Source organism: Terrapene carolina, unplaced genomic scaffold (genome assembly GCF_002925995.2).
Source record: "Terrapene carolina triunguis isolate 2854851 unplaced genomic scaffold, T_m_triunguis-2.0 Scaffold93, whole genome shotgun sequence".
NCBI lineage: Eukaryota > Metazoa > Chordata > Testudines > Emydidae > Terrapene > Terrapene triunguis.
The window spans coordinates 11,126,079-11,136,866 of NW_020664444.1; the positions used below are offsets into that span (position 1 = coordinate 11,126,079).

Consider the following 10,788-nt stretch of genomic DNA (forward strand, 5'->3'; position numbering starts at 1 on the left):
GAACCACTGATTGTATAAGGAAATCTCAGAGTTAAGATTTCTGAACGACTTAAAGTCTTTTGCATAATCAAGTTCCTAGACATCTAGATAGACTGAGTAATACATATTTAAACTTGTTTTTGGTAGATTCTCCCTGCTGTACTATATACACATAAACACAGCTTTATCGGGATTGAATTAGGGTTGTACTGCAGGAAAGACCTACCAGACCAGGTTCCTTGGCCTGCTCCTCTCATGCGGCTCCTAGCTAGCACTAGCTCATAGGGCAAAGAGCTAGTATAGCCGGCATGTATACTCCACCCTACAGTGCATGTCAGGCAGGGAGAGGTGCTGTGCTCCTGGAATCTGCAAATGGCAGATGTTCCCTTGGGGACCATTACCAGATGATCTAAACTAGGGAGGGCATGCAGACATTAGGAAGCCATAACTGACTCCCTGATGTACCCCCTGACCCCTGAGATACCTGACATAGCAGAGGATTTGGTCCACTGCAAAGTAAAAGGAATTAACTTACCAGCACAGTCACAATAAGTGAAGAGTCAGTGGATCAGAGTGGAGAGGGTGGGGACTAAAGATATTACAGAAAAAAGGATAACGTTTCCAATGGCTTTCCACAAGCACAAGATTATTCTTAGTTCAATGACTGAGATGGACATATTACTTCCTTTTTCCTTCAAAAATAGATCATCAAGAGAAAGGGAGAACAGTTCAAGAAGCAGTGAGCAAAGATGCTAGCGCGCCAACCAGCAAGAATTAGATTAAAATCCTGTAACCAGGTTACTTATATGACATTACCTAAACACCAAAAAGAGTTTAATCCTTAATATTGAAGTGGGAAGGGAGAGCCTACCTGGTTCTGGAATGGAATGAAGATAAAAATTAACACAGTCATTCCAAACTCAGCACAGGGTATGTATACTCCACAATTTAAAAACTCACAGCAGTTGACTCAGGCTCACAGGGCTTGGGCTAAGGGGCTATTTAACCACCTTGCAGGATCCTAGAACCCAGGCTCCAGCAGGAATTTCTACATCCCAATTAAGCAGCTCCTTAGCTGGCACGACCAGCCAAGGATGTTTAATTGCAGTGTAGACATACCTAAAGGGCATCTCCCAAGATGGGGTTAAAAAAAAAAAAAAAAAAAATCTAACCAAGCAGTTTTCACTGACTGCTTTAACTACTGCACAAGTTTAGAAAAAACAAACATACAAATAAGTTTTAGTCTAAAGCAATTTTTGTACAGTTTTAGAGTTTAACTGTTCCAATGTAGTAAAGTAACATCTCACTGCCCTGCAATATACACACCATACATGTATAGTTTACTAGTGGAAATAACTGATTTTCTTATTTAATTTATATGCAAGTCAGACACTGCACTTAGTAAATATAGGCTCTCATAATGTCTGTCTGTTTCAATATAGTAAATACAGGTACAGCACAACATTGCTTACAACATTCCACTGTGTGCAAGTTTAGCTGGTTTACCAAGGTCTCACTATAGTAAAGAAATGTTTTTTGAGTAGTTTCTCCACCCCACCCCCAACACAACAAATTATATGCATCTCTAGATAATTACACAGGATAGCATTCAACTATATTTTCCACATAGCCACACAGCTTGGATTCACTAGTACACCTCTACCCCGATATAACACGACCCAATATAACATGAATTTGGATACAATGCGGTAAAGCAGTGCTCCGGGGGACCGGGCTGTGCACTCCGGCGGATCAAAGCTAGTTCAATGTAACACGGTTTCACCTATAATGTGGTAAGATTTTTTGGCTCCCGGGGACAGCGTTATATCAGGGTAGAGGTGTACTAAATAAATTGCTCTTCAGCTATTGCATTCTGAAGATCACATAAGAGCAACCCTATCCACTCACTGATGCAATTACCCCTCCCCATCCTTCTCAAAACTTTTCACTCCGCAGACTTTGAGGAGGGGTCCACCAATCACTGGTGTTTGACAGGCTAGTCTGAAAATTCCTGTGCTAGAAAATCCAAAATAACTAAAAGGATGAGATCTGGGAATGATCAAGTGAATTACTTCATTGTCTTGGGCTGGCCAATATGCAGATACTTATAAATGTTAGTGGGTTTAAGAAGAAAGGGCAATTAGGTTTACCAAGTATTTTATGGTACATTGACATGAAAGGTACTTAATAGGTTTGGTTTAATAGGTTTTATAGGATAATAAAAACACTTCTCTTAACATACTTCTTGTTTAAGTGTACTCGAAATACAGCAGTACTAATACATTGTACTAATATAGAAGAGGATCTCTACTGCTCACACATGCACAGAAGCCATCTGCTAACATTGTGAGCCCTTCATGACAGAGACTCTATCCCCGCTGTGCATTTGTATGTATAACGAAGTGAAGATCCTATCCTGAAGGGGATTCTGAATATGCTGCTGGAACAGAAACAACACATACTAACAGCGTGGCTGGCATGTGCTGGATGTAAGAGACGCCTGCTCTGGGACCCCGGGTGCGAATGCCAAGTAACACTACACACCGCGCAGCAGATCATGGGGGCTTGTGACAGCATCAGCTCGAGCTGTACTCCCCCCCCAACCCCCGGTGCAATCGGACCAGCTGGCACGGGGGGGAACCTGGGGTCTTGAGGACACGAGCCTCCCCCGCACCTCACCAGCTAGTCAGCAAGGGGACCAGGATCCACGGCCTCTATAGAGCCGCGTCAGTGGTGCCCCAGCTTTGCTCTTCTCAGCACAGGGAGCGCTCGGCGAGCCGGGCCTAGAGATTCCCGTCAGGCCGCCCACGAGCGAGAGCTCGGGCAGGACACGGGCGCTCGCCTCCCTCACGGGACGGGAATCCACGGCCTAGCTTGCGGACTCTACGCCCCCCGCACCGAGGCCCAGGCAGGCACCCAAGGCCCCGGTCTCTGACGGCTCCGCAGACCCGTGGGCCCTGCAGCTCGCCCCTTCCCGCCTGTCCAGTTCTGCGCTGCTCCGGCTGCCTCTGGAGGCCCACCCCCAGACCCGCGCGCCTGGAGGCCCAGCCTGACCAGGCCGAGGCCCCCGGCGGCCCCGCCACGCATCCCCGGCCTCCGCACCTTCCTCGCTGATGTCGTCCACGAAGTCCTCGGGGTCGCTGAAGGAGATGCCGTCCTCGGGCTCCTCCGCGGGCCCGGCTTCCTCCCGCTCCTCGGCCTCCTCCCGGTCCTCGGCCTCCGCCTTCTCCTGGGGGGTCTGCTGGCCGGGCGGCTCCTCCTGGCTGACGACGGCCTCCTCAGCAGCGGGCGAAGTGGGCGATGGCGGCGCCGGCTGCTCCTCCTGGGAGTCGGGCGATGATGGCGGCGGCGAAGACGCTTCCTCCCGCTGGGGGGGCCCGTCCGGCAGCTCGGGCTCGTCCCCGGACCCCTCGGCTCCGGCCGCCGCGGGCGCCTGGCTCTCCTCCGTCTCCTGCATGGGGAGCGGGTCGCTGCTGGGCCGGCCGCGCTCGGTCAGGCTCTCCGGGGAAAAGCAGGGGGGAGGGGAGTCTCCTACTGCTGGGCCATGTGCGCGAGACCCGGCGGGCATGGCGAAGCAGAACACACCAACTCCTAGTGTGTGTGTGGGGGGGGTGGGGGTGTAATTTTTCCACCCAGTACCTTCCTCTCGCCACACGCTCTATAATCACCCGGCCCTCTTCTCCCTCCCGCTCCCGACAGCGCCGATCGCGACTTCAATCCCTACCTCCCATCAAAACCAATTCTCCCTTTTTTCATACACCAGTTTGGTTTAGTCCAACATGGCCGCCCTCGTCAGCGGCCCTAGGTGAGGCCTGACTGAACCATCTTGGAAGGTGGAAAGAGAGAGATACCAAATACCCCTCTCTGTATAGATTAAAAATAAAATGCACCCTGGGTATCAGATACCGCAGCATATTTAAGACGGGGGGTAAAATGAGAAAACGGTATAATAATAGGATAATATATCCCTGGTACTCCTACAAATGTTGTGTAATGGACTTGTCCAACGCGTGGACGCTACCAACGCCAATCGAAGGGAGGGTAATATGGGGCAGTACAAGGAGGAGACACACAGCAAAAATTAGGAAGACTATTTGAACCCCCAGTAAGAAGGGGTCACGTTCAGGATGGTACGGTCCAACAAGGGCCGCCACATCAGCGCTCGCTCTCCTTCACGTGGTCGGAAGAGCACTTCCTAGGGAGGTTCCAGGCGCTGGGAGCAGGGACGTGTGACCGCCATGACACTAGAGGCAAAGCATGAGCTTGAAGTGACCCTGGTGTACCAGGGTGATAAGTATCAGGGGGAAGCCCTGTTAGTCTGTATCTACAAAAACAACAAGGAGTCTGGTGGCACCTTAAAGACTGATGATGAAACTCTGCTTTCTGTCTGGGGCAGGGACCTTGGGAAAAGGGGTATGGAGTTGTTCACCTCCAGGCAGTCCTCGTCCTAATGCCGCACCTGAAAGGGGCGAGGGTATGGGATACAGAGCAATAAAGCTTTAGGGCACCATCTGCAATCTAGCCACAGCCTAAATAAGGTATGGGATGATGAACCGTTCACCTGGGGCCCCGTGTGCAGTGGAGTCCTAGATGGATGGCCCTGAGTACTGGGACATGGGGGAGTCACCGCCTCATCAGAAACAATAGAAACGGGACACAACTGTTTTCTCTGTTACTGGTGCCTGGATAAGGAGTGGCTGAAGGTACCATTTGCTGATGCAATGAGAGAGAGAGTGGCTGCCTTAAAACTATTTAGAAGGACACCATCAGTTTGAAATCTAGTAATTTTGTAAATATTACAAAAGTCATTACAGGTGACTACATCAATTGCTCTGCCAATTTTTGTGATTTTTATAATCAATCACATTTTCACCCTTTTAAAAATATTTCTGTCTCCCCTACCACCAGCAAGGACACTGTCTGATGAAATGACTATTCAGGAGAAACACTGAACGTAATTCTATGTAAAGTGCAGTCAAAGTCATAACATAAAACTGGAGAAAAATTATTTTTCTCTAAGCTCTTTCCGTGCTCTTTAAGTGTCATTTGTAACAATATTGGGTTTTAAATTTCAGTGTGTTGCCCCTTTAATTCCCACATTTCCTACAGAGGTGATCGGCAAATGATTTTCTGAGCAAGTCCACTTATTATTTATGGGTGCATTACCTGCCAAGAAGCCATGTAAATTCTGGTAGGAACTCTTCAGGCCTAAGGCCAAAGGAAAAAAATGTGAAGTACCATTTGAAGTTTGTGACACAGTATGACGTATTCAGAGTGGCATATATAAGGCAGGATGTGAACATGGATCTTAGAGTTGATTGTGGATATCGTCTCAATTTTAAAGAGACATTTAGGAGAAGAAACTTGAGGGGGAAAAGTCAGGAAATCCAGACTTGTTATTTTGCAAACTAGTCACAAGATGTCACTCTAACTCCTCTCAAATCTAGCTGACTTGGTGTACAGTAACTCCTCATTTAATGTTGTAGTTTATGTTCCTGAAAAATGCAACTTTAAGCGAAACGATGTTAAGCGAATCCGATTTCCCCATAAGAATTAATGTAAATGAGGGGGTTAGGTTCCAGGGAAATCTTTTTCACCAGACAAAAGACTATATATATATATATATATATATATATACACACACACACACAGTATAAGTTTTAAACAAACAATTTAATACTGGTACACAGTGATGATGATTGTGAAGCTTGGTTGAGGTGGAGGAGTCAGAGGGTGGGATATTTCCCTTACTGCTAAATGATGAACTAGCAATTGGCTGAGCCCTCAAGGGTTAACTCTCTCACTACAAGGCAGCAGGAATGGAGGGAGGGGGTATGTGTGTGTGAGAGAGAGAGATGCGCATTTCCCCTTTAAGTACACTGCCTTGTTAATTAGATCAGCTTGCTGAGACCAGCTGCTGCAAGCTCCCTCCGTCCTGAGCCCTGGTGTGTCCCCCCTGCTCTATGGAAGATGGGGTAAGCAAGGTGCAGGGGAGAGGGAGACACCCTGACATTAGCCCGCCCTCTTCGTTCCCTCCAAGGCAGAGGGCAGGAGCAGCACATGGCAGTGCGGGGAGGGACAGCTGCAATTGCTAGCCTGCTGGGTGGCTGCAGCACAGGGAACTTAGGGGAGCCAGGAGCTGATAGGGGGAGCTGCTGGTCCACCCTAGTTCCAAGCTCCCACCAGCTAGCTGCAACGGGCTGCTCTTCCTGCAAGCAGTAGACAAAGCAGGCGGCTGCTAAACGACGTTAGAAGGGAGCATTACACAACTTTAAACAAGCATGTTCCCTAATTGATCAACAACGAAACAATATTAAACGTTAACAATTTTAAGTGAGGAGTTACATATTCTTCCCTGGGCCCCAATCCTAAATGGTATTTAGGCATCTAAATAACTTTGAGGATCTAGGCCCTGAAGCTCTTAAAGAAGGAAATTTAGAATGGGCTATTTTTATGCAATGAGGGATCCAATAATAGATTTTTTTTTTCAGTTAAATTATTGTTGATTTGCATATCAGGATCTTGACTTTAGTTTGGCAGCAACATTAAGTGAAGGTGCTGGGGATGGAGCAGAGCTACCTTCAAACTAACCATTCTTCCTTTTGTTACCACTCGGATTAAACACATGACCTTTTCCCCCTCTCTTTGCCTCTGCAGTCCCCCTTCATTTGCAATAACTTTCAGCTTCTCTTCTTTTTTTATTTCTTTCCATTTCTATTGAAACTGCTCTGCTGCCCATATGCCAGCTGTTTTTCACTGCTTTTTCAATGTGTCTCTTTCCATCCTTAATCAGCAGTTTCAGGATTGGGTGGGTGTGACAGAACGTACCCCTGTGTCCACACAATACACGCTGTTGTAATAATCTTTGTATAAAGTATGCCTTGTGAGGTATCATCTGAAAACTCATAATTTGCTGGTCCATATTGTCCTGATAAAATGTGTGTGGCAACATTGTATGTGAAGTTATAAGATTTCCCTGTATAGTGTTATTAACATGTTCCAAACCTGGCAAACAGACCTGTCTCAAACAAAGGAATTTGTGTTCTGCTTAATTTGCATTTAAGTAGCAAACAGCATCATCAGGCAGGAAGGGTAGACAAAGAAACCTCAGACAGGTGAGGAAAAGCGGCAGGGAACATCCTTCTCCATAGACTGTCTGTGTCTTGAATCTCAGCCGGAAATGTTTTCCAAGAGGGGGACTGACACTATAAAAAGAAGGAACAAACACTCCAATGTGCCCTCCCTCTCTCTTTCTGTCCATTGATTCACTGCAACAGAACAGATAAAGAAAGCAGCCACTGAACTGCAGAAGGGGTCCTGAGATAAGAAGTTTAGTTAATAAGACTGTTGAGAACATGTGGTGAGAAAACTTTGCTTTGAATTTAACATAGTTTGTTAAGTTGGGCACCAGTTGCATTTTATCTTTATTTTTTTAACCATTTCTGACTTTTAGTTCTCATTACTTGTAGTCCCTTAAAGCCTATCTCTTTGTACTTAATAAACTTGTTTTATCTAATGCAGTGTGTTTAAACTGAAGTGTTTGGGAAATTCTGTTTGGAGCGTCAAGTATGTGCATATTATTTCAATTAAAGCAATATCAGACATACATATACTTGAATTGTCCAGGAGAGGGCTGGGCAGTACAGGACATAAATTTCTTGGGGAGGGAGGGGGAAATCTAAGAGTGAGTTGGGGTCACCCTGCAGTATAACTGAGGTTGGTATGAGCCAAGGTATGGTTGGCTAGCTGCAGCACACACAGACACATAGCTGGGAGTAATTTGCCTGCTGGAAGCTGTTTATAAGCAGTCCAGACTGGGCTAAAGCAGCAAAGCATTATAAAGGGTACCCCAGGTTAGAGAGCAGGGATGACACAGCTACTCATTAGTCTGGATTGAACATTGGTATGTCACAGTGGGGGAGTTTCTAATGCCCAGGGTTTTAAGTACTGACAGTTGGGGCTGATCCTGTAAACTCTCTACATACAGGAAAATGTAGGTAAATACCCACTATGTTTGTAACATTGAGCTCATTGGCCCCTGCCATCTCCATGGTGCAAATGACCCAAATGTTTTTTTCCCCTCGCTCTAGTAATTTATTATTATTTATATTACACTAATGCCTAGCGGTGTCCTATCCACTAGTCCATGTTGCCTCTTATTGCGTTTATCGTAAAAATGGTCAGTGGCTTATGCTAAAGAAGACCTTTTAAACCCTATTCAAATACCATTTCTGCAGTTGGATTATGTTTTTTTACAATATTTTTCTGCGTGACTCCACCTATAGTGTGCAAAAGCAATTCTAAATGCAGAATGTCATATTCGTATTGGGGCATAATAATAGTTTACGAAGATAAATACAATCCAAGACTGATGGCTAAATTATTCTGCTGTACATTTTGTTTACAAATTATACTGTATATCTACACAGAAAAGAGCATGGGGCCTGATTTTTAGAAGTGCTGAACATTCACAACTCCCTAGTCCCTTCCTGTCTACAAAAAGTACAAATGGCCTAGCAGCTCAGATATCCTCATCCCATTCCTATCACCCTGTACAGAAAAGGGCTGATCAGCTTCAAGATAGTCCTACTGGTTTGTTAAGAAGATGGAGTATCTGTGCTGTATTCTTTTAATTGAATAGTCAGTTTTACTCCGCTTCCTATTTTATTGGGGGAACACAGCATAAGAAGTGCTAGGGCAAGAAGGAGAAGGAAAAGGAGAATCTTTGGGTCATTCACATCTTTTGGGTGAGGAAGCCGCATGAAAAAAAGGAGATGAGAGAGTAGCATGCTCATGATTACCGAGGTCTACAAGTCTCCCTTTGTAAAGTACCTTTCTGTGTCTCAGTTTCCCTATGTAATAATGGGGATACTAATTACCTATCTTGCAGGAGTAAAATTAAGATTAATTAGTGAATGTATGTACAGTGGTTTGTAAATTAAAAGTGAAAAGTATTACTGTACTGTAGGTCGGTAGCATTGTAATGAGAAGATTCAGAATTCATAAACGTTAAATTTTACTTTCCCTCTGCTTTCTTGGATGTGTTTTCAAAAAGACCATCATGCAATATGTCTTATTTATTTATACTAGAATCAGCCATATAGTTCCAGATTGAGAAAGAGCTTTTGGTAAAATAAAATGGAGTTATCATAGAATCATAGATTATTAGGGTTGGAAGGGACCTCAGGAGATCATCTAGTCCAACCCCCTGCTCAAAGCAGGATCAATCCCCAACTAAATCCCCAAATGGCCCCCTCAAGGATTGAACTCACAACCCTGGGTTTAGCAGGCCAACGCTCAAACCACTGAGCTATCCCTCCCCCTATGCATGTCTGAAATCCTCATCTGATGTACCTTTAGAAAATACATCTGTATGACAAGTTTTCTCATGTTTGTAACATTAGTCTCTACTGTATTTGTATCTCATGCCTCTGTTAGAATGAAAACTATAACTATTGATACAATATTTTTCCAATACCTTTGGAAAAGACGTTAGATACTTATTTCAGTTGTTTATGGTGGTGTTGCATAGAAGTTGACATGCATCATAGGTTTATAGTGGCTAGAAAGCAAAACATTTTATTGAAAATATTGAATTTTAGGGACATTGGGGAACTTACTGATTATGTGATCAGATAGCAACAAAACTTCCATGCCATTAACAAAAATTTAGACTCTGCAACAACAACAAAAACCAAAAGTTTTCCTGCAGTCTCTCAAAGGGCAGGGCTATTAAGGTAAGAAATTTAGCCCCACTTTGACATTAATTACAGGTACCAACAGCATTGAAGGGGCTGAACTTTTCAATTCATTATTGATACCAATTTATTTGGCTGCTTAATTTGTTTCTCATAGTATGTGTGATGATATCTGCAAGGAAGTTTATATCTCCAGTAGCCATTCTGGAGAGCAACCACTTTATAGTATCCCCTTCTGGTTTCCAGTACAATGTTGGTTCTACCTTTAAGCAAAGGCTGTCTCTGTCAGGTAACTGCTTCTTGGACTGGTCACTTACATAATGTTTTTTTTCCCTACATTTTATGTCGTATTAATGATTTATTATGAATCAATATTAAAATTTAACTGCTTTTACAGTACTCCAAGAACCTCAGTCAGCAGGCAGAGATTACCACCTGTTCTAGTATTTTTGAATTTAACAGGGTTGACGGTGAGAAAGCTGATGGGTCCCAAAATTATCTTGAAGCCATGAAACTTAAGTAGGTGTTTTAAGCGCTTTGCTAAATCAGGGCCATTGTCATGAAGTGGTGTTGTGATCGGATGGAATACAATGCTGTCTGGATGTGATGTACTCCGGTCAGAACATCACAATGTTGTGTTGTGGCAGGACGAGGTATGGCCTCAGAACGCTGTGGTATGGGTGTCCCCATCTTTCCCCCTCTGTGCCCCCTCCCTGCCTGGGGACCCCCCCCCCCGCGCTGTGCCCCTTCACTTCTCAGCCTACAAGGCCCAGCAGCAACGGACGCTTCCCCTCAGCCCGACCCAGGACAGGCGGAGTCGGACTCTCCAGCCCCCGCTCCGCCCCCTCAGACAGGCGGGCGCTGAGGAGGAAGGGGAGGGAGGGAGGCCGCTGGGATCCCGGGCTCACATGACCGCTGGCGAGATGGACGGGGAGGTGCCCGCAGGCTCGGGGGGAGCCGGCACAGGTACGGAACAGGGGGGGCCTGTGAGGGCTGCTTCGCCCCGGGAGCCGGGGCTGTCTCTCCCCCCCCCCCCGCCACCACCACTGCCACCCACGGGAGCAGGGCGCAGGAGGAGGGGGTGTCAGGGTCTGTCTTCCCCACCACCACC

The 10,788-nt window shown here is 45.8% G+C and overlaps 2 protein-coding genes across 2 annotated transcripts in view; one reads left to right on the forward strand and one right to left on the reverse strand.

Annotated features, from left to right (window-relative positions):
* Positions 1-3,676, reverse strand: part of EIF3B (eukaryotic translation initiation factor 3 subunit B) — a 30,764-nt gene extending 27,088 nt beyond the window's left edge. Inside the window, exon 1 of the mRNA XM_024215051.2 lies at positions 3,082-3,676. Coding sequence (XP_024070819.1) covers positions 3,082-3,547 — 466 coding nt within the window. The 5' untranslated portion in view covers positions 3,548-3,676. The remainder of the gene's footprint in view (positions 1-3,081) is intronic.
* Positions 3,677-10,560: 6,884 nt separating this feature from the next.
* The window catches only part of SNX8 (sorting nexin 8), a 29,128-nt gene continuing 28,900 nt past the window's right edge, over positions 10,561-10,788 (forward strand). Inside the window, exon 1 of the mRNA XM_024215052.3 lies at positions 10,561-10,643. Coding sequence (XP_024070820.1) covers positions 10,586-10,643 — 58 coding nt within the window. The 5' untranslated portion in view covers positions 10,561-10,585. The remainder of the gene's footprint in view (positions 10,644-10,788) is intronic.